Source organism: Colletes gigas, unplaced genomic scaffold (genome assembly GCF_013123115.1).
Source record: "Colletes gigas isolate AHSC1104 unplaced genomic scaffold, ASM1312311v1 Colletes_gigas_Sc00027, whole genome shotgun sequence".
Classification (NCBI taxonomy): domain Eukaryota; kingdom Metazoa; phylum Arthropoda; class Insecta; order Hymenoptera; family Colletidae; genus Colletes; species Colletes gigas.
Window position 1 is genome coordinate 256,536 of NW_025106656.1, and position 24,137 is coordinate 280,672.

Sequence of the window (24,137 nt, forward strand, 5' to 3'; positions counted from 1 at the left end):
GAGGCGCTCTGCGACACGCAGTGTAACTGACGCAAATTTGGATTTGGAAAAAAATCAAAAATTTCCTTTTAATCTACATGAGTATAGCTAGAGAAGTACGTAGGGGATTTTTAAAATATTCATTTTTGTGGGATCATTCATTTTTGTGGGGGCATTCATTTGTCAATAAATAATATTAAAATCAACTTATCGAAAATCTCCTACGTACTTCTCTTCGGTATGTTAGTTTCAAGATATGGCAAAAATTTGGAGTGAATAGAATGAAAATTGTTGAAGTAACACTGCGTGCCGTTTTAAGAAATCGTGTTTCGAGAAAAACGTCTTTAAAGTTTTGACATGTGTTATGGATGTGAAAGAATGAAAAATTTGATTGTTTAAACATTTTTACCATTAGTCTGCTATCCCAGGACCATAAAACTGACCTTCTCTGCTTAAATATTTTTCCTTACATTGTTTCCTCGTCGATTTTGCCGTATCTGTCAAAGACTGCTCCGCGTGCTTGATCCGCTTCAAGACAAAAATTGTACGCTTGAAGGCCAATATCTATCTCCAAAACTTTCATAATCCGCAGAATGTTAGTCAGACCGTCGTTGAAAGTGCATCAGTCGCTATATTCAATACTTTTTTTCCACTTAGGAGGATTTGTGTTTGCTATTGTTTGTTTTTTAAATTTTTTATATTTTTAATTTGTAACTTATTATTTTATGAAATATGTATATATATACTATTAATTTATGATAGGTAAGAACGAAGTACATAATGTATTACTTGGATTACTTATACACATACGCAAGTAGGTACTCGTTTCGGAGCAGTTCGACAAATCGCTCGAAATTTCAAAGAAAAAAATTTTGTACATGTACAAAACTTTTTCCCCCTTATTATAGAAGGTTCAAAGCATCTTTTACGCCACTAAAAAAAAAAATCGATTTTTTGATAATTCTACAGTGGTGTACCCCTTAACCATCCTTCGAGTTTTCATTTTGCAATTTTTCGTAACGGAAAATATTTTTTTATCCGTACAGAGTTCTTTGAAATAATTTCAATTCCTCTTGGCAAATCTAACCGTATTCTCGACTCATTTCCCCCCACTTGGAGTCGCTTGCTTTTCGATCCGTGCGGTAATTACCGGGACAACCTGTACGCCCGCTACGTGCACGCTGCAGAAACTATTTCATTGGTCGTCGCGCGATAATTCCTGGCGATAGTATCCGCCGTTCAGAAAAGTCTCGGAACAAACACCAGATATATGTAAACGTCCCGCAGGAGTTCCGCTATCGTGAAAGGTGTTCTGTTCGGCGTTGAAAGGTCCGCTACGCCGAGATGTACGCCTACGGTGCCAGGGGAAGCGCAATCTAGTATCTGAAGCACGCGTATTTTTTCGCCGATGTCCCGGTGCAGGGCATTGAAACCCGCTGAAGCATTTAATATTGTAATAGGTCTCAGCTACGGGCAAGATAGCATCTCTAATTCAGCGTTACGGCCAATCGGACATGCAAATGTGCCCGGTCGCGGATCTCGTGTGAAATTAATTGCGCGTGACGCGACTCCGGGGCTCACAGTGGCGAGCTCATCGGACGATCGGGCCCTGTGTCTACACGCGCCTGTTAACACGTGTGCGGAATGGAGACTGTTCTCGCGCGGATACAAGATGTACGATCCGCCACGCGATTCGCGCACGAGCCCGATCGGACGTTCCAAAGACGACACGCCGGGTTTTCGTTCGACGGACGCTTATCCTGGCCAATCACGAGATCAAAAACAAAGTTTGGGAATTGTTTTCGTAGGCGATTCAATTGTTTCTCAATTTTTAAACGGTTGAAATGTTTCAATGTGGGGTAATTGTTTAGGATTCTTGGAACTTCCGTTAGAACATCGATTCGAGGCTGGTCAAAGTATGGAGAAAAAAATTATTTTTTTACCTAGAAAAATTAAATGAGAGGAAATGACCGAGATACCGGAAGATCGTACGCTGCACGCAGTGGAGATCTATTTGCTTTTCAAAGTCCCGAATCGATGATTTATTTGAAGTCGATATTTGAGAAGAGATTAATTATGAAAAACACTACCCTAGACCACTTATTGAGTAATTTATTTCTGAATATATTAAGCGAATAGTCGTTTTAAAAATTTTCTTTAACGTTGACTCGGACACCGAAAACAATCCAAAATCTTGTCAATAATAATTGCTAAGCCATTGATACGACTTGGAATAAATAAATATCTCAAATACTGGTACTATCATTCGCCAATAATCTGCATGGCGAGTTAATACGCTTATGGCTACTATGGCCAGTTCGCAAAGGGCATACTGATACGCGTATGGTCGTTTAGGAGTTAATTCTCAGCGTATGGTAAGTATTAACATGCCGCAAGGCAAGTGCGTCTCTTAGTAGCAGAAAGAAGATTTTCAACGCTGCAGGATCTAGCTTCTATAATTATCAGAAATATATGCGTAATTGGACGTTAAATGACAACGTAACAAAATGACCTAATAAAGCAAACAGATATTAAAAATTAAATAACTGAAAACATTAATCGCAGAATACTACAAAATTGTGTGTAGAAGTCAAAGAAACAAACAAAACCAATTTTTTCAACAATTTTAGTTTTGTATTCAATTGCCTTGTTAATTTATAGGTATTTAAAGACAACTCGATTCATTTTTCTTTTGCAATTTATTTTACACGAACAATAAGTGTAAAATACTTTTCTTGAAAGGTATTAATTTAATATGTATCTTCTTGTTTCTATTTCTATTATGGAAAACATTTTATGCATTGGTTGAAACTCTAGAGGAAGGATTATATGAAGTAGTGGATATTTTTTATAAATTCGAATATCTATCATAGGATTGAAATTACTGCGTAATTATAAAAGTTGCAAAAGCACGAAACACAATTAGAAAGTTATACCACTGTTTCTCATAATTGTTACGTGAGACCGGCTAGAAAGACCCAACAGATAGGATATTAATTAAAAGCTCTGGGCGGTGCTCTTAATTAGTACCGATTCCATGCAAATTTCGTTTCAGGAGATTGTAAATTACATTTAACGTAACCGCTAATGTTTGAGCGCGTTTCGTGAAAACGAAATCTCTGAATCTAACGTGCTATTCAATTACAGCGTAAGCCTATACGTAATTTGTGTTTTTTCAATGAAACTCCAAGAAGGAAGTTTGTTTTCTCACAGATATTGTTACAAAGGAGCGATGTGAGAGTCGGAGTAGGCGGTTATAGGATTTTCAAGACATTCAATTAACTTTCACCGATTGTATTTTTATGTAAAAATTACATAAATGCGAATTGATATCCGACACTAGTTTCTACAGGAATCTCCATCATTTTACAATGGAAATTTACGAACGTTGCTTCTCGATTATACTTGTAGCATCTGATCCTAGACTCGACGACAATTCAAACACGATTCAATGTTTCACATGATTTAATCTGCTTTCATTCACAATTCATCTACCTTCCAGAGACAATTAACTTATTTATATCAGACACTCTCGTTACGGTATTCAAATTTCGAAGTTTCACTTTTCTTTTGGAATATAAATCTTGATGATAGAAATAAATTAACAGAGACTGTTAATATACAAGACTTTAATTCTAACAAAATATCTGTGACACGATTGTACGATACTCGAGTGTTTCCAAACTTTCGAACGGTAGCGTAAACGTGTTAAATTCATCGATGGAACAATAAAACTACAGGCTGTTCCGTAGGAATATTTATCACACGCTATATTTCACACCGAATGGAGGCACAAAGTACGTTCGATCGTGTAAACCTTGCATGATTTCAAAAGGTAATGTCCCTTCCCGTAACAAAGTACAATGGTTTTATGTACCGGCTGGTTGATAGTGCGATTCTAGATATCGCGATAGCCAGCAGGATGGCTCGGCATTATGCAGCGAAGCCAAAAGATCGACGATCGCGACCGTCGCGTACGAAAGGTTGAAAGGTACGAGTCGGTGAAAGTCTTTTCGTACCTATTCGAGTCGGTTGACACAGCTGAGTGAAAGGCACCTGCTAATTAATACTTTTATTCGCCTCTTATCGAGAGAACCACGATTCGACCGTTAATCACTACCGGGCGCGTACTTACACGCGCAAATCGTGTGTTAACGTTATCGAAACGGTGAAAAAACGAAAGCTGGTCTTACCAGAAAACAGCGACCGCAACGATTTTTAACGGTATTATGTAATTTCACGGTTTAACGCTGAGTCGATGCTTTTTTGCATTCGTATCGTAAGAGGCTTTGCATTTGCAAGAAACGTTGAGCGGCTACAATTTTGAAACGTCCCCTTTTTCTACGAAACGTGGGTGTTCTATATACGTTTTCTTTGAAAGTATCTTTTTATTTCTGGCTTACAATAATTTGTATACTTAAGAATTCAGGTCGAAAGCGTTGTGAATTCAACATTAGTAGAAAAAGATTGCCCGAGTAGGCTGGAATTTAAATCAATTATTACCTTTTGCAATGTCTACGTTTCTGCTGATTAACGAAGCCATTCATCTGAAAGCAACCTTCGTCGCGCGTAATCGAACAGCGAATAAATTCGTTCTCTGCATTTAATTATCGAATGCGGGTTGAAAAGTTTAGACGTCGCCATTGATCTATCGTTTTCAATTTTTGCATCAATTACACATTGTATATGTACAGCTATAAATCCTACAGAATGAGCTGCAGCGACGTCTAATACACTTCCAGCTGGCAAGAACGTCTTCGGGTTGATGTATAGCACGACGACTTAGAAAATATCCCTGAGGGAGTGGTCTGAGCGTGGTGGGGCACGTTAAGATTGATAACTAAAAGATCTTTTTCACGTTATTTAACTATACTTCTCTTGAATCCTTATATTGCAAAATTATTTTAAAGACTTTGATATCTTCATCTATTTTATTAAATTCTAATCTTTAAATTTGAACAAGACTAATTATTATATAAAATTCTCAATTAAGTACACGTATTTTTCTTTCGTGGACGCGTAATTTTATTTGTAACGATTGAAAGCATATGGTTCATGGAAACAGAGAGTTAAATGTAATAGAACCGTTATAATTGCAGCAAAAACGAAACTAGAAATTCTTCCATGTATTGAAATGCGTGCAATTAACGAGGTAACCAATCTAATAAGGAGAGGCTCGGTTACGCAGTAGGTACATCTCTATGATCAATGGTTACTGTTACATATCCGCTTCCAGCTTCACTCGTTGCTAAGTGACCATCCCTTTCTCTTAGAAACACAGTTCAATGAACGAGGTTCTCATGTAATAATCAAGAGCGCATTTATCGAGGTTCGTACTGCCTTGCTCGCGCGAAATATTTTCCTTCGGATCGAGCCCGATCTCCTAGATCGTTGACTAATCAGTTACGAAACCCTGTTACCGGGAACGTCCAATTAAGCGACGAATCATTGATTTCGAGGGTAAATTCCTGACATCGCAATCGCAGCGTTATATGCTCGTTACGCGGGAATACTCGATCGGTTGATTTTCGAAATAAAATTCTACGAGTTTCGTTCGTCGCAAAAACGTCAAAATCTGGAGGAAGTATTTAAAGAACTTTGCAACTTCTGGGTCAGAGTATATCAAAATACCATCTTTGGTCTATTCCTGCATGGACGTTGATAAAATTAATAAAGAAAATGCTTGTTGGGCGATGAGAAATGCCATCATTTATAAGACTTTACCGGCCAGCTCCGGATAGCCAGACCTCACGTTTAACCGAAATGCCCAGGGTATTCTCATTGAATTTCAGTTTCAGCGTAGAGTCGTAGGATAATTCATTAAGGCTGACCCGTTGGCTGGAAGATAACGTTTGCAAGTAACATCACAGAATTCGGAATTAGAAGGAAATCTAGTTAGTTTCAGAATTTAACTGTTAATTTTAGAAATTACTGGCTCCATTTTTAATAGTACTTTAGATTATACATCTTTCTTAAAAATGGTAATATCATCTTGTTGATTCCACCAAATATTCTTAATACCTATTCTGAGAAGAGCATGTTTATTCAATCATTGTTCTACATTGGAGAGTCGCGTAGAAGCGGAGGTAGATTTGTGCAGCTGGATCAGTACATGGAACCTACGTCCTCGGGTAGCAAGAAGTAGATCGTCACGTCTCCTTGGGCTGTTTTCACTGCCTCCCGGTGTCTGATCAGCAACGCCGCTGCCAGTCCGTACATCAGCAAGGGTATACCTGGCGGAACGGATATGGAATACAAATTAACGAACGATCAATTATCGCGGCGACACGTCGCGTCGTTGGGGCCCCGTCGTTGGCTATTTACAGATCGAAAAAGTGTCAATGAAACGAGACGGCGATCGTAGAAGGACAATGATATCGTCGAGGCGTGGATTTTTCCTTTTACGCGGGAGCGGTATGCGAGCATACGTACCAAGGTTCGCAAGCTTGATCGCCTTGAAAAGTTTGTCCTCGATCGTGAGGTCCTGCCGCGGCCTTTTGGTGCAGTGATATTTAATATATGGAAAGCAGCCGGTTCTAAGTACGTGGTAATTGCTGCTGCCTACCGGCCAATTGAAGTGGGACATTCCCCTTTGATTGTCGACGACGTCGGCATACTTCACGAAATACGACGTCCACGGTGGCTCGTTCGTTTGCAGCAGATAGCTCGTTAAGACCTGTTTGTACCGTAATGACACGGAGTCACTTTGTATATCCTCTCGTCCATCTGTCGGATGAATTCCTCTTTCGTCGATCGCTTAGAACCGCGCGGACTTGGCTATCGCTGACGTTACGCGACGCGAAAACTCTATCGTTCGAGGAATTGTCGTCCCAGGCGACAGATTACAACGAGAAGAACCTGCCGGCTCGAGGGATCTTTCGAAACTATATACGTTGCATTCTTTCCATCACGGGCAATGAATTCTTAGCATTCGATCGATGCACGAGAATTCTCACGGTTATCGGTTGCGAAGTCGCCTAATGGGAACGGAAAGGCTTGGAAATGCGGTTTCTGCGCGATGGTGACACGTCCATCGCTACTATATCGAGGTACACCTGTGCAGATACTCGCAAGGTCGAGGGTCAGTGTTCGTTAAGTAAATTATTTACGTTTAAGTTTGAAAATTCAATAAATTAAATAGGAAATATAAGTTATTGAAATTTTCGTCTTATCGAGATTTCAACTTATGAACGAATGTGACACGAACGTAGTTACAACTGCATTGTACGTAACAATGCAAGTTTGTTAAGATCAAAAGTTCGGTAGTTTTTTTTATTGTTCTTAAATTTAAAGTTGTTTCGACCGCAGGTTGGTGATCATTAGCAATCACTGATGATTAAAGAGGCTTACTGTGATTAATGGCTCTGACTATCTTGGTAGTCTTGGATTTTTTTAATCGAACCGTGGAATAATTTTGACTTCTCGAAGAAGAGAAACAAGATAGAACTTTTTAGTGGTCTTCGAGACTTTCATATTTATATACAAGATTAAAAAACTTGCCTCCGATGCTAACGGTTTGTCTTTCTTCATCCACGCCCAGATAGCATTTGAACGAACGATAATTGTGCGTTCAGCAGGCAATACTTTTAAAATCATTCGGTGAACCTTATCAGACCACTTGTGTTTGGTAGGAGTGTTCCGACGTTGCCTAGAAGTTCCTAAAGATCTTAACAACAGATGGTTATTTTCTAAATAGCTGCAAACACAATACAATTTGCTACAGGTTACTATTTTTCTACATAAATTATACATTTAATTATCAGCCCGAAAGCTCTAACATAGGTAATAATTTCCAATGGACACTCGAGTGCTGCGAATAAACTTGCAATATTTGAGTAAATATCAGTATATTTATTTATTTTTATTTTTCAATACTAAAATATTTGAATAATATTCGAATAATATTTGCTAAATATTTCAATCATCGAAGCGTTCGAATATTCTTATGTAAATACTGCGCGAAGTAGTTTCAACCAGTGTTGGACAGACATTGACTATACCACTGATCAGACGATACGTCGCGATGGATTACGCAATAATTTGTTTATTTACACTCACGCACTTTATTTTAAACGAACAATGGATCGATTTCTTTCAACAGCTTTCACGGTTTAACGTAGAAATGCTTTTATTGAGAACAGATACTACGTGCACCTGCAATCGCGAAGTATGCCACGTTCTAACTTAACAGTGGCAATGGAATATCGACGAGCATTCGTGGCACAGTGAGCTTGTTCGATTCACGGCTTTCTCGCGGCACTCATTATTCTGCCTTTCTAAATTAAACGCGTAGAGAGTGCTGCACAAAATGTCAAGGTTAACGAGGTTCAATTCGATCGCCTAACGGAAAATCGTTTCGAAGTAGGTTTTGGTACGTTCTTTCATGCTCACGAACCGTGAAAATACGATGAATCGTAATTGATTGCGCTTGCACAAGCAATTTATACGATTTATCGGTTTATTCTACCTTCAAAGGATATATTTTCGCGATATTCGATTCGAATGGGGTTACGAATATTTGTTGAATTGTTATCTGCCCGTATCAGTCTAATATTTTGAATATACTTGAAATATATTTGAAATATTCCAGTCTTAGAATGTATATATGTATTCTGAATATTCGAATTGTTATATTGTATAATTGTAATAGTTTCTTACACATTTTCAAGGGAAATATTCGCGATAGTGTATCCGTTATTTTAAATTTAGTATTTCCAGTCATCAACGATCTGAAAAACTCTCGAATTTGAAGCGAATCTGGTTGATTTTGAATATTTCGTCCGCCATATTGGATTCTTTAAGCTCGTGGTTCGCGACCTCAAAACCCTTAAAAACTGATTTTCGTTGATCAATAAATATTTAATATTTTAATATCGATGTTAAAATATTTATTTAAAATACTGTTTTGCTCTACTTGTTTGTAATATCGCGGTAACTCGATCGGTTTCGCAACGACAGCGCTGTTACTCACTTTTTGACGCATGCGTGAAATGGACGCCGAAGAATTGCATACGACGCAATCTTCGATCCACGGTGCTTCGTAATACGTAACTTTAACTGATCGTTGCACGTGCCTTTGTCGAAATTGCACTTCGCGTATCTCAGATGCTACGTGCGTTGTCTATAGTAATATAGAGAACACGTCTATGGATTGCACGTGTCACGAAAGAAACGTCTGGCGAGAAGTTCGTGATTTTACTAGGTCACGAGTCATGAAATAGTCTCTGGCGCTACAGTCGGCTGTATTGATCTTCTCTGGCGGTTATTTTGAATGTTTCTCAGCAGCACGGTACCGCAATTGAACGAAATTTTATTTAACTTATTATTATAATAATTTATTTTTGTTTGCTACTACGTATATTTCTATTTCCAAGTTTGGTCCTTTCGTATTGTATTTAAAAACCGATGCTGCACGTATATTACAGAAAATATAGAAGCATAGCGTGGCTCGAAGTAATTTAGTTTGTACATAATTTGCTTCAAGAAGTCTTTATTTCCGCTGTTATTACATCTTTCTTTTCACACGTTCTTAATAACGAGTGCGTCCCAGGTACACTCGTGCTATTGTTATCGTGCATTACTTGATGAATGTTATCACTTCTTTACTTCCGGACTACTCACGATTTTGGGTCACGGTGTATGTCAATACAATAATCCGTTAAACCTGACGGAATAACGGTATCGATGTCGCATTTCCGGTGGCAAAGGTATGATTTAACACTGTCCCCAGTTCTTCGCTCGTACGTTATACGTATATCTATATTTAGTACTCAAACAAAACCACAACGATCCCATAAGGCATTTAGATAAGTAAAATAGTTTTAAGACTTTCGAGTTATCGAACAATTGCATTTTAATGCAAAAAATTACTATTCTTTGCGTTATAAAATTGATACATTAACGAGTATATTTGCTCGCCAATTTTTTAAAGACATCTTATTTTTGCACGTCAAAGGTACAAAGAAGATAATTATTGGCATTTCGTACTCCGAAATTACATAATTTTCCGCTGGAAATATTAAAAAATAAAGAAACAGCATCCTTGTACTACTTGTGGTAAGAAAAGGTAATTTGGATAATGATGGCATTGATGCACGGGGTGTGGAAAATAGCAGACGATTACGAGAGTAAAATAATGCGTCGGTGACAGTTACTACGCAGGAGCTGTTAACATGATTTAGTATGATATTAACATTAACACCGTTGCTATATTTTTAAATTGTTTAATGTACTTTTTTCTTTGTGTTTCATTATGTTATAATGCTCCCTTGCTAGTAATTTTTGTAATTATCTGTGTCGCAACAGAGTTATTAGTTTCTTTTCACATTTGTTGTTTTATTAGAAAATTCCAGTAACGTGTCTTTGTTTCCAAGATATTCAATTAACTTCATCGAACAAGGAAGTTAGGTTAATAACCGCATATAGCTATACTTAGCCTTTGTACCGTAACGCATACATATTTTTCTTCTGTACGTTATTTTCCTTTCCACCCGGTACTTCATTTCTTTTTCTATATAATCTCGGAACGATAAAGACGTGTTATTATTATTATTTCTAAGTCGATATTCAGTCACTGTGTCCATACCAGTTTTCTCTATCCGCTACTGAATCTTTGCTAGCCCATTTCAATATCAACATTGCAAATCGTTCACGGTCTGTTAACTTTTGTGGGCTATTCAACGACTATGTATCAATAAAAGTGTCTTTTATCCGTGTTATCGTTAAATGCTTTTCAATCCTCTCGAAAATATTACTGGAGAAAGTACATGGTTGCGTTTGAAAAATTAGAATCGTAAACAAAATAATCAAATAACAAAATTTTGTAAACACAGCGGTTCTATTACTTCTACTTTCCCGACTGCGATTAATACTTATTAAATTCGCGAGTAACGAACAAAAGAAACCCGCATATGTTGAAAGTAGCACGTGTGATATTTAGAGTTTACCGACTTCGAGCTACAGTTAAATTGCCATGTACTAAATAGCCATGTTCAGTAGAAACTGAAACACGCGTTTACCGAGGTTCACCAATCGTTGAATTATTATCGTTGGCATGCACAGTCGTCTAATAAAAACGAAAGATCAGAACCGCGGTTTCTTAACGTTTGCAATCTCCACCGTTTTTACTTGAAATCGCGCCGCTGCTCGGTAATCGATATAAGATTGCTTCTTTTGAAATCTCACCGGATCCCGGAGCATTTACTTTAACTCGATTTAATTTCTATAAAGAGACCGACTGTTTTCTAATTATCCTTATCATTTTTTTTCTGTTTCAGGTAAGTTCATCCACGTTGCTGCGCACCGAGTGAGTAATAATATTTATCCCGCTCGAGAATGCGCTCTCGCGAAAATTATCGGCAACGAACCTCGCAGTCCTTTAATTCCTACGAGCATTCAAGCCTCGAACCACTAGAATTCGTGTAACGTTACCACACCCAAGATCGTTTACACGTATAACGTATCGCGCCGGTTTGCATAGCGTGTTATAAATTACCCCGATTTTTACTAAAGGCGTTTCGAGTTACATTTATTTACATAACTACGGCTACGTTCGTTCTCCACGGTATTAAGGAACGTCGTTCCCTGGTCTGGGTTGGTCACTCTGACCGCGAGGAATAGCAGAAACGGTACCGATTTTACATTCGATCTCATCGGGGGACTAATTATTTTATTTGGAATATACACAAACCTATATTTATATTAATCATGATATTCTCGGAAAGGTGGTAATCTACGTGGAATAAATTGTTTTCGTTCGAGATAATATAATTTGAGAAAAGCATTCGTCTGACGCGTCTGTCCATTACTATCTATTTCTACTTGTCTCGATATCCAAGTAGTATTATGAAGGAAAAATATTACTATTTGTAAAAAATATTAGTACATTTCTGTTCACGATAAAAAATTCACGAACAACTATATAATAAAGAAAGATAAATTTAGAACTAGAAATTTTTCCGAGAGGCGTATCTGAAATAGGAAAATTGATTTGAAATTCGCTGGTATGCCACGTTATTTCAAAGTAGTATTTATTGTAGACTAATGTCTATATATACTAATTCAGTAAGGGTTAATAAATAAGACTATAGCAGCGAGTAAACGATACACACGCAAGAGTTTAATTGGTGTAAAGTTACTACCAGCATTTTGTACCTAGCTGACAGAGTTGTCCCTTAAGGTGCGTGTTCGTGCGATATTAAAGTCATGGCATTTTAAAGTCAGCGTGATTTCTTTTGCAAGCGTGTTTTAATCCTGCCATGCAGTTTACGCCAGGATAAATTAATGACGAGGCGCGATATACGTTATCCTTCTTAATAGCTTAGTGCGTAATCAGTGAAGTCCCTTTCTTTAAATTCCTCTTCTTATTTAGTAGGCATAACGCTGACAGTGTTCTGGTCATTACTCGTACGACTTGTAATTCTTTCCAAAATCTATCTTTTTATTTGTCACGTGTATAGATAATGATATTGCGTCGAAAGTGTCGCTGAAAGTCGAGTTTGGATTGATTTCGTGGCACTGACGAGACATCCCGAAAACGCGACACTCGGTTTTCATCGCGTTTACTATCGTGGCAATAAAAGACGTGACTCAATGTCACGTGAACACGTACCGGTAAGGATGGCTCTCTTCTGCCATAAACTGATATGTCACGGCCTGTGTCTATCCGCGGTGGTCGTGTGAACGTGATCGAGTACAGCTTTGGAAGAAGAGTTCTTTCACGCGAACCCACGCGGCTCCACAACGAAGAAACAAGTGAACGTTTTCGATGTTGGATCGTTGCAGAAAATTTAATATCGTCGTTATTTATTTCACAGTTACTATAGTTGCGACGGTACTTATATAATAAGATTGGATAATTACACTAATTTAATAATTCTTTGTTTTGTTTCTTCAGGAAGAATCGTCTTCCTAATGACATCATATCCTTCTACCGTAAGCATTCTGTATACGTGTATAAATAGACAATTTCGCACGCGATGACAAAGTCTCTGGCAACAATTAGCAACTGTGGAACAAGACACAATGGTCGGGGCTCTCGCTATTTTCTGACGACACTAGACTGTCGTGTGCCTGCACTTTGTCTTTCGTGCGTTGGTCTTCCGCATGCTCGCCTGAGATAGCTTTAAATATCTTACAAACGTGGCCGGTAGACTGCCGGTGAGCACGTAAAGAAACATCGCTGTCATATTGGATTACATTGATGTGCTAATTCGGCTTTAGAAGCAGGAAACGCTTTCTTCGTTTCTGACACACCCACATCTGATTACATTGGAGTTAATAGACCGGGTCTCGATGAAATTGGAATTTCTCTTATCTTTTATATTCGTTACGAGGGAACGGCACGACCATGCAAATGAAGGATCGCTGGGAAATAGAGTCGTCTGAATCTTATTAAAAAATATGAATCTAGATCTTTTCAAGAATAAACGTTTCAGATTTATACCTATCGTTTGGTACAATTCCTCCGCAAGTTCTCGAATTATTTTTCTATGTTCCCTGTCGACAACAATGACTGATAATAAATTTCGATAGCTTCAACGCGTCGAGCAACCGTGTATCTCTCCACGATGACTCGTAAATCACCAACTGAACAGAAACGTCACGTAACTCGAACGAGCGAGTAACAAATATGACGACCATGACAATTGGAAGTTCTATCGTCCTGATAGGAACATCTTATCGTCTACAAAGGGTTAAATATTTTTCGAAAAATTTTAACATATAAATTCTTCGATTGCTAAAATAATACCGCAGCTGTTGCGTGAAACGTTTCCGCGTCCCTCGCCAGCCGTAATTACTTTCGCGGATTCGTTTCTGTCGAATGGCTGGCCGTTTGAAAATTTTGCGGAAATACGATCCCGCCGGCGCGGTTTATGTTTCTGGAACGCTCTGTTCGCGTATATTTACGCCCGTCTCTATAAATATATTCTTATGCAATACGCGACCCTTTCGGCGTGTGTACGACGAGGCTCGCTATGTTGGCAACGCGTTACTTATTTTGATGGGAGTCTACGATTTCCGCGAGATAAATGATGCAACGGCCATCTGCCTCGTCGGCCGGACTGGCTCCTTCATTATGCGAGACGCACGTATGTACGTAAGTACACGGGTCCCGGTAACCGTGTAAAATTTCAAATCGCAACTGCTGGGACACGTATGCTACCCGAGAGTCGGTTAACGGGATCCTAAAAATGGCTTCCGAGCCGCGAGTCCAATCGTCTCGTTCGTGTGGAGCCCAGTAAAATATCGAAAATCGTGCATATGAATTCGCTTGATATTTACCTATCTTCGTTGCAATTCACGTTTATTATAGCTGTACGCGTCTCGGCTCATTCGATCACGGACCTTCGATACGGCAATGTCATAAAGAGTTCAAAAGATACAGCACGTACGGTGACGACGGCCATGTGAGTTTCGACGAACTTAAAAAATTTCAAATCATTCTGAAAAAATTATTTTCGATTGCGGGGTCAATGACAATCATTTTTCGTGAATACACATACCCTCGAAATCCTACCCACTTTCGAGAAAAAACTTTGAGAAGGTGTGAAATTTTTCGACAAAATTAAAAATTTTCAAATCGTTATAAAAAAATTATTTTTAGTTGCAGGGGTTAATTATAATAATTTTTGGTTAATAAACACACCTCCGAAATCCTACTCAGTTTCGAGAAAAAAATTTGAGAAGGTGTGAAATTTTTCGACAAAATTAAAAATTTTCAAATTGTTATAAAAAAATTATTTTTAGTTGCAGGGGTTAATTATAATAATTTTTGGTCAATAAACACACCGCCGAAATCTTACTCAGTTTCGAGAAAAAAATTCATTACTGAAAATATAATGCGTGGCCTGAATAGGGTCTCCGAAATTTCATGTAAATGTTTAAAACATCATAACTCCTGAACGGATTGGACGATTTTAAAGTTTCAAAACGCAAACAACGTGTATTTTAATGGAAAATATGTAGAAATTCGAAAAATATTGAAAAAGTTGTTCGTTGGTCCTGTAAAGTTAGAAAAACCCCATAAAACTGGTCCAATTTTCAAACGACCATAACTCCTACAATAGTAAAGTTATCTCATTGAAACTTTTTTCTGAAGCAGAGCCCATGGGCACCTGCAAAAAAGTATTAGACAACTTTTCTGTAGAACGCCAAACAAATTTATTAAAAATGAAAAACAAACTTTTAAGAAAAATCGACGGGGGTCTGCCTAAATCCGGTGAAAAAAAAAATTTCAAATCGTTCTGGAAAAATTATTTTCGATGTGGAGGTCAATTACAATCATTTTTTATCATTAGACATACCTTCGAAATCCTACCCACTTTCGAGAAAAAAATTCATTACCGAAAATATAATCTGAGGCCAGAAATGTTGCCCTGAAAATGCGAATCTTTGAAATATGATAACTCCTGAACGGATTGGACGATTTTAATGTTTCAAACGGCATACAACGCGTATTTTGATGGAGAATATTTAGAAATTTTAAGAATGTCCGAGAAGTTGTACCTTAACCTCGTAAAAATGATCCAATGTACAACCGTAACTCCTACAAGAGTGAGTGTATTTCAATTTTTGTAGCAGAGCTCATCGATACCTACAAAAAGTACGTTGGATGTAAAGTCTACTTGTATACTTCGTCTGTGGTAAGACTATCCTTCCCAAACTTTCACCCGACATTACGAACACGAATTCGTTTCCATTTTCTTTCCTCGTTCGTTGTATCTCCGACCATGAATTGCCATGTCCGTTTCTGTGCTTTCTAACGATTATATCCGAGTACTTTGTCCGCGTTCGAACGAAACCGGGGGTCCAAAGGGTCAGTCACGTATCGCCGTAATTTGTATTTCGTTTATGCGATACGAAATTTTCCGCAAGGCTGATGATCCGTCGATTAACGGGGAACGCCGCGAGCGCCGGAAGCGGGAAAGCCTTCGGGGATGAAAATGATTCGGTTACATAATGAAATTTGCTGAGGAGGATTTAATGACGGATCTCTCTACCGGATGGCAGGCATCTTTTTCTTGGCCCCTGCGGTATCGCCGGTGCGGTTGGCGGTTAGACGCGAACGCGACGAAAGAATCATCTTGCAGATTTAGTTTCTGTCTTTCGCCTCCATGTTCTTTGCTCCTTACTTTTGTTCGTGCGGGAACGGGTAGCAAACTGCACTTAACTGTATACCGCTTCTTAAATACGTATAACCCTTATTCGATTTATACAAACAAACATCCTTATCTCTCGACGTAGAAAGTGAAATTGTTATTTATATTAATAATTTTTTATTTATATTATACGTAACTTCAAGCGTATATTTGCTCACGAATATTTGTGCTATTTTCGTGAAAAGATGACTCGCTATTAGTCGTGAATTCTTCTGCGGGTTGAACCAGTTTCGTTCTCGATTGTGCATGAAGTATTGGATTTTGATAGGGCACGTTCTTATTAGACGATAATTTAATTTTCGTCTCCTATTGGATGCACGTACAGGTTTCCCCCGTCGATACACACAGTTATACTGATGCTCGAAGCACGAGGAAAATGAAACGGGCAACAGAGACTCGTAATTTCAATCGCGGTATTGTATTTTCCAGATTGAAAATATTCTCCATTGTACGATTAATATGATTCTGTCGTATCGTTCATCAGTTTTTCAAACAATGACCCGATTAATTCAAGTTAAAAGTAATATGAATTTTAAATAGAATTTGATTATATCATATACAATTTTAGTTGGATTTAACAGTTTGCAGCGTTTTTTTAAAGCGGACCAATAAAAAAAGTCTAGAGTAGATCAACCTCTTCTAAATATTGCGATATTATTAATAGCCATTACAACTCGAAATGTCGTTTATTTTTTTCAAAACAGAAAGCTATCTCCTCGTCGTTCGTCCACAGCCGTGATCGCATTTACGGTTGCGAGGATGCTAATTACAAGACTCTGGTACTTTTAATAAAGATAAACGCAATAACCGTGACGGATAATGACCGTTTGCAGAGTTAAATGGCAACGAAGACAATCGATGTTAAGCCGGTGGTTTCATGCTCCGTGCATATACGGAACCGTTGCGACACCGTGTTGTGGCAAATGCAAAACACCGTCACCGCCATTATGCAATTGCGGCTCAGCGTACGATTATGCGTCCCGCAAAAATTCACGGATAATTTCATTCACCTTCGCGCGGTACATAGCTTTCGGTCCTTCCAGTGGCGAGTTTCCGTTTTTTTTTTTATTCGTTCAATTACAAACAACGGGATAACTATCGCGGTTGGTCATTATTCCGCGCCTAATAAAGACTTTCCAATCTTCCTCGATAACCCTGGAGATCCGACTGTCTTCTCACCGGCAACGCGTATTATTCTGAAACACTTCGGGGCACCGGCGAAACGCATACATCACGAAGGATGCTGCACGGTGCAACGAAGAATAGAATCTCGTATCTTGGCGAGAGATCATCGTCGTATAATACATGGCTTTCATCTTCGGGCAGAACTATGTCCTCGTTTGGTACATGCGTGTACCGGAGATTGCACGTGCTTGGGCAAAACCGAACCAACGTTGGTTAATATAGAGCTGCTGAACGAAGAGAAGCTCTATCAGACTACCTGTCGATAATTTATTGAAAAAATAACAATAATATATATATTTATTCTTTAAATCGCTGTTAGTAACGAAACGATTTATTGGCATTTTGTTAGCCAAGAAAATGTGGAACGTTCGGTATCGGTATTCGTTAATACGCAACATTGTTCCTGGATAATGCAAATGCACGTTTTACTACCGAACGTTACGTTTCTCCGATACCATTGTCGAGAGCCAGGACCACAATTTTGCGTGGTCGTTGTCGGCTTTGTCCATCTTTCGAACCGTAACACGGATCGACAGTCGTTTTCGAAACGGCGCTTAAAGCTTTACGTACGCGAAAACACGCGGCAATTTACAGTGATCACAATGGGACCTGTATCGACGAAACGTTCGCAATGCGGTTTCGCGGTTCGTCCGATGAAACTCGAATCACTTTCCCTTTGTGTGCCAATCTTTATTAACGATTACCTTGCCGATAAACGATTTGGTGGCCCCTTTGCTCGATAAAGGAACCCTTTGGTAGGAAACGTGACAAACTATAAAGGGAGCAGGCCGATCCGTGAACAGATTTCGTCCCTTAAAAGAGACCTCACAGAAACTGCAGATGAATTCGAAGAAGCGGTATGTCAATTTTTGATACAAAAGAATTATGAGTATCGTGAGAACGAGAAAAAAAGATGTTTTCTCTTTTCAAATTGTATATTTTAATTTGGAATAAAGATTGCGTTTGCAATAGAGAAATACGTGTAATATTTACGCGGCAATTAAAGAGGCATAACGTTTCGTGTTGGATAGTGTAAACTTGGAATCTTGTCTTTTATAGCAGTGAGATTAATTCAGGGTTTTCTTACCCTAAAAACTGACTCAGACTGTTCGTAACCTTACATAGTTTTAATTGCGTGCCCTTATCCATCCCTCGCAAGTACACGCACGTTTCTAGAAAACCGAACTCCTCTTACAATTAAGGCTGCCAAGAGCCATAATTGGTTTCAAGCCCCTGTAAACTCTTAATGAAACTTATTCCTCTAGTGTAACACATTTAAAATACCTTGTTTTAGCCTATGACGCAAGCCTTATATCAGTTTCCGCATCCTACAATTAGTTTAAGACATTTAATTAAATTAACTTGTTTTCAACGTACGTTTCCCACGAACAAAAACTATGAGAACTCTTCCAGCAAGTAATGATTCAGTTAAAAAAAAAACATTGATATGGAGAATTTGCAACGAAAATATTCTCTTCTCTCGAATCATATGTTTGTTTTTCAAAATGGAACAAAGGGTGAACGCAATGAATAGCTTACAACGGGTGCTTTCCCTCGAGGCGATTAGAAAAAGTTCGTTAAACGCTATCAAACATTGTGCCAGCGCTAATAACACGAAAGAGAAACCGCCATTGTTTTTCTAATTTGACTTTAAACAGAGAAAGTTTAGAAATCGTGTCGACGACGATACAGGTTTTTCAACGAGGATTGCTTATCAATCTTTAACCCTGTACCGTGTCATGTAACCGATCGGGAAGTCAATAAAAAGAATTCTACTACAAACCTCGCCGAGGAAATTTAATGGAATTTATATATTTAATGGCTGTTGAAAATTTTTTAAATTTAAAAAAAAATTATTTTTATTATTTTATAAATTATTTAATATTTAAAATTCTGTCTACTGAGGAATATATAATAGCAAGTGTCACTGCGTATGATCACGTATATATTAAATTCAGAAGCGAGCTTATATAATTAGGAGAATCATTTCGTCAAACTTTAATGCTAATTATAACGGGAAACCAGTTGAGGATGACTATCGATCGTTGACTAAGAAAATAAATATTTATGAGGCAATCGAGCAAAGTAATTTGCAATTTAGAAATGTTAAAAAATGCATTGTTTTGCATACAATTCACGTTAACGTAGAACGAAAGACATTTTTCATTGAAACGTTTGCGACCAAGTATAAAACCTGTTTAAGCAACGAATCGATAGTTCGTGATTTTTAAAAACTTACTTAAATGGAAAAGATAATATTTTATTTAATTATTTTGAAAACACGATTGCTGATACGGTAGATAAGTTAATATTGTTTGTTTTTCAACTCTCATCGGATGAGATGAATAAAGTTAAATATTAAATAAAGATGGTCGTTCGTAATTTTGTATTTTCCCAAGAAAAACTTTATTAAAAATATTCCCGAGATTCTCGAGAATTTTTAGACGGGACTCTAGAATCCCGAGTAGCAACGACAAAGGAATTTGAGAATTCCCCGGAACTCGAGAAAATACAATCGCTATTCGAGCATGATCGTTTCGTACGGAGTATGTATTTAAAATAAAGACATTATGCAGCGTGTCCCAGATATTTTTGTACAGACTTCGCAGTTTCACAGGTAAAAAAGAGACTTGTTGTGAGATTGTTTGGCTCGAGTATTAATTAATTCATGAAGGTTATAAATAACCAAGAAATTTCTCTGTATTATTTGTTTGGAACGCATAGAATTGAGAGTTAATTTCCAGCGAAGTCAAATTAACAAGATTTTTTTATCTCTTAATAACCTGCCCCGGTTTCCGCAGGGGCAAATACGTTTCGCGTGATACGTTCTTCATTCTAAAAGCGGTTTTATGTAATTAACCGCTTTAGTGCTGGTAAAACTCATCCTCTGTTAGCTTCGTGAAAAATTTATGATACCTTCGTGTACCGTGGCATCAAAGAAACAACAGAACCACTCACAGGTGCAGTTTGATTAGAACGTTTATTCTGGATATAAAATTTAGCACAGGCAAACGGGCCTATAAACATATAGATACGTTTTGCGTGTTTTTATACGCGTACAAAAACAGTGCGTGCTGGTAGTGGCCGCGCGAAGTATAATTACACTCAATCGAGGACAATATGGGCTCAGCTACGCCATTAAATGAAATGGTTCTTCAGCCTTTGAAACTTTCGATGCCGACTGGACAGAAATAGGTATTATATGAAAAAGAAACTGTTTCTTTCTCAATGAAAATCGTTACTATCTTTGAGAACACATTCACCGTCGGTTATGAAGTTATTTTAAAGGATACTGCGCGAACCTCACCTCGTCAATTACGCCCTTTCATCGAGTTCATCCTGTCCACAAATTAAAATTAAAAACAGCTCTGTTTATAAATAAGAAATTTCGATGGGTGGCTTATTACAGAAGATAAAACTACTTTTAAATTACGATTTAGGCCTATGAGACATACGTAGTTTATAACAAAATGTTCAACGAAAATGATACTGAATCGAGCAAGGTAAAACTTCGTTAATCACTTCAAAAGCGGGATTATATTCAAGGAAAGTTGTATTAGGTATATCTATTGTGGTATTGGAAGTGTATTATTGATTACGTGCTTCCGTCATACAATTAGACCATTAATTCAGATAAATATCTTCCCTATTGTACCAACTATGGCGAGAGAAATGCCCAGAATTATTTAATATATAGCGAATATGTAGAGTTTCTCCAACAAAAAATAACTGGTCACAGGTGTTTTTCAATTTACTACAATTTTCAAATGTGTTTATAATTTGTTTATAAAAATTCGAATTCTTTTTCCATGCAAGATAATTTAATCTCAGAAGAGTATTGTAGCTTCTAAAGTCTTTAAATCGAAATAAACTTTTCCAAACATTACGACAATAAATTATATCGTAATTTCAGCTGTTACCAAGAACACGTTCGAGTGGTTTACTGTAACGGCTAATTAAAAAAGAGAAATTGATAAATGACACGGAGCAATGTCAGTTTTATTTATTTCGAATAAAATAACTCGACCTTGAAGAGGCTAATTACTACGCGAATTAATTTTAATTTAAAGCCTGGGATATTTTATGGTCGTCCATACTTTAAGTGATACAATGAAAGAGAGAACTGCGTAATATAGAATCAACATAGTGCTGTAATCTCTATTTATGGATCTTTCAATTTCAAACATTAATTTTCAAAAGCTCGTTAGTGATAGTGTGTAATAGAATAGGGATTTTAATTTTCTAATTTGAGTTACGCTCTAGCCATTAATTATAATACCCGGTTAAATCTGATCTTTCCAGAATGATGAAACGTGCAAATTATTTTAGCAGATATTTTTCATATTCGTATGCTATAAATGCATAAAATTCGCTGTCCAGTTATTAAATACCTTTAGAAAGATATTTTATTTGAACTTGGTACCGAAAATCGTTATCGAGTATTTAATATTTCAGTACCTTTCGATACTTCTTGTTAAGTACTATACAGATAAAGAAAGATCAGTACTGGCCTGAGGGGGCTGTAGAGTGTGTACAGTATCGAGTAACTTTTGCTTAGTCGTGGACATTACGACCCAGTATACGTTGCACTACATTCCAGGGCTGATCTTTCTTTCTCGCTGTATTACTTCGACGTTACGAAAACTAACACGTTTCGTTTTTTATACGAAGAACCGCACGTTTCAATTTGCCAAGTAAAAAACGTTTCAAGCTCGTTTGGTCTTCCGTAATAAAAACTAACACGTCACAACTTTCCTCCGCGAAGAGCAACACATTTTAATTTTCTTAGCGAAAACTACCGCATATCGGTATGTGGTAATTTTAAATTGTTAAAATTCATTTTGCATAGAAAAACTTTTTCGAAAATATTAGTTAACTATCACTGACTCTGTCTGATCTTGAAAAAGTAAAAAAATATACAAACTTTTATTGTAAGTCCTTTACCCTATATAGATTTAAATAAAATTAAATACAAATGTATCTCTTTTTATATGCTGTTTTTAAGACAAATAAAACGTGCCATTTCTCGTAAGGTTCTACTTTAACACGAGATTTACGGGCATTACGGGGATTACCTTAAAATACGATTTTTCTTTTAATTAGAATATGCCATTGCATCAAACAAATTCAACATAAGTTGTTAAAAAATAATATTTACGCGTTCTGCAATTTTAAATATGGAATTTGAGATTCGTCAAATTGACGGCTTCCGTAAATCTAGTGTTAATATCGAATTGTTTGGACGGAATAGATACGTACTCGAGAGTCAATGTTTCTGGTATTATTAAACGATGATCAAGCTACGTATGCTGCGATAACGAGGACAGTTTTGTGCGTCCCGTGAAAATTACAGAGTGACGTCCGCACGGTAAACAACTGTGATATTGTGGACTCATTACCGCGGGTTTCATCACGGTTTAAACGCAAACCGAGTTCAGGTCGGTGGCGTAATTCTGTGAGAATTGCAAAAGACAATACGGGCGTACGGGCTTTATTTCTCCAGTTTTGTCGATGCAGATGCAGTACTCGCGGTTGAAGTCATTCCAAACGAAACGGAGTTTACGTTTTCGATTGCACCCAAAACCACTTTGGTAGGAGGGATTCTACATCGACGCGACCCGAAAATCAAAGTACCCTCTTTGCATTTTCGGACAGTTTATAGTCCCGTGAACGTTCTAGCGACGCTTTTGGCCCGAAATTCGTAGCACCCGCGATGCTGTGGGAATTCGGAGAAGGCGATAAAAGGCAACGATTGGGAACTTTAAAGTCGTTTTTCTAAGGAATCGTACTTTTCACGATTGCGGAAGCGACGTTAAAAAAGCTTTCAATTTGAACTTTTAACCGCCCGTAGAAGATACGACCTTCCATCTACTGTTACAACTAGTGTTCAATCTCTCGGACTCTTGGAGTTCCAAGGAGCTGCACCTCCCTTAGTCGAATTGACATAACTCAACGTGCAAATATTTCCTATCCCCTGGTTCCACCACGCCAAGGGGCTGATGTTTGGATGTGGCCATTGAAGGTGAGATCGTTGTTTAGATACCGGAACGTTTGGAGAGAAAATAGGAAAACTTTCCGGGACAGTTTAGACGCGTCCCCTGCAAAAGAAATATTTTTACTTTGAAGTGAAATTTATTTGATTTAACAGTTACGTCGTTACTTTGTCAGAAGTCTTTCTAATCCATAAATAATTGTTTCCCCGACGCGTACAAAGCTTCGAAAATTATGGTACCATTGTCTCCTAATCCTGAAAGTCAGGCCATCGATACGCTGTAGAAAGCAACGAGAATCCGACGACGAAAAGTTCAAAATAGAAAGTCAGTCGCGCCAACGCTAAGGGTATGCACGTAAGAACCGGTTGCCATTCGCGTTTTACATTTCATACAGAAAAATGAACGCCGCTTAAAACTCAACCGCCACTCGCGTTACAGGAGCGTATCTGTCACCGTTGTTAAGGTTTCCTAGCCGTGGCAAAAAAGCCACGCTGCTGGTGTGCACCTTCGATTCCGGTCTCGCGCGAGCGCAAGATGGCACTCGAGACGGGCATCGCGTGCATGTGCTTAGAACTGGTTTGCTCGACCATGCGAGCGAACCGTGCAACGGTGTCTTTAAAGAAAATTGAAAGGTGGGTCGTGTTCCAGGAGATCCCTTCCATTTTCCCGCGGGCTCTGTCCGTTCGTGGAGCAACTATGCAGACGCGAGTAGGGATCCTCCAGGGACCGATCCGCCTCGAGGAATACCGGAAACCAATCCTTTCAGCGCTGAATCCTTCCACCACAACAATGTACATGCGTTTCTCTGGATTAGGCGAGT

The 24,137-nt window shown here is 38.1% G+C and overlaps 2 protein-coding genes across 3 annotated transcripts in view; one reads left to right on the top strand and one right to left on the bottom strand.

Moving 5' to 3' along the window:
- Positions 1–24,137, top strand: part of LOC122401686 (cadherin-99C) — a 153,349-nt gene that overhangs the window by 30,709 nt on the left and 98,503 nt on the right. The gene's annotated exons all lie outside the window — the stretch shown is intronic.
- Positions 6,057–9,163, bottom strand: LOC122401687 (uncharacterized protein C15orf61 homolog). Of its 2 annotated transcripts, none has more exons than XM_043403974.1 (4): positions 8,951–9,163; positions 7,480–7,645; positions 6,412–6,655; positions 6,057–6,212 (listed from the first exon to the last, which is right to left on the bottom strand). In XM_043403974.1, exons 2-4 carry the CDS (start codon positions 7,573–7,575, stop codon positions 6,085–6,087), a joined length of 468 nt encoding a protein of 155 aa, XP_043259909.1. In that variant the 5' UTR covers positions 7,576–7,645; positions 8,951–9,163; the 3' UTR covers positions 6,057–6,084. The 2 variants fall into 2 exon arrangements, with proteins under 2 accessions (XP_043259909.1, XP_043259911.1); XM_043403976.1 differs by having other exon boundaries at positions 7,480–7,675.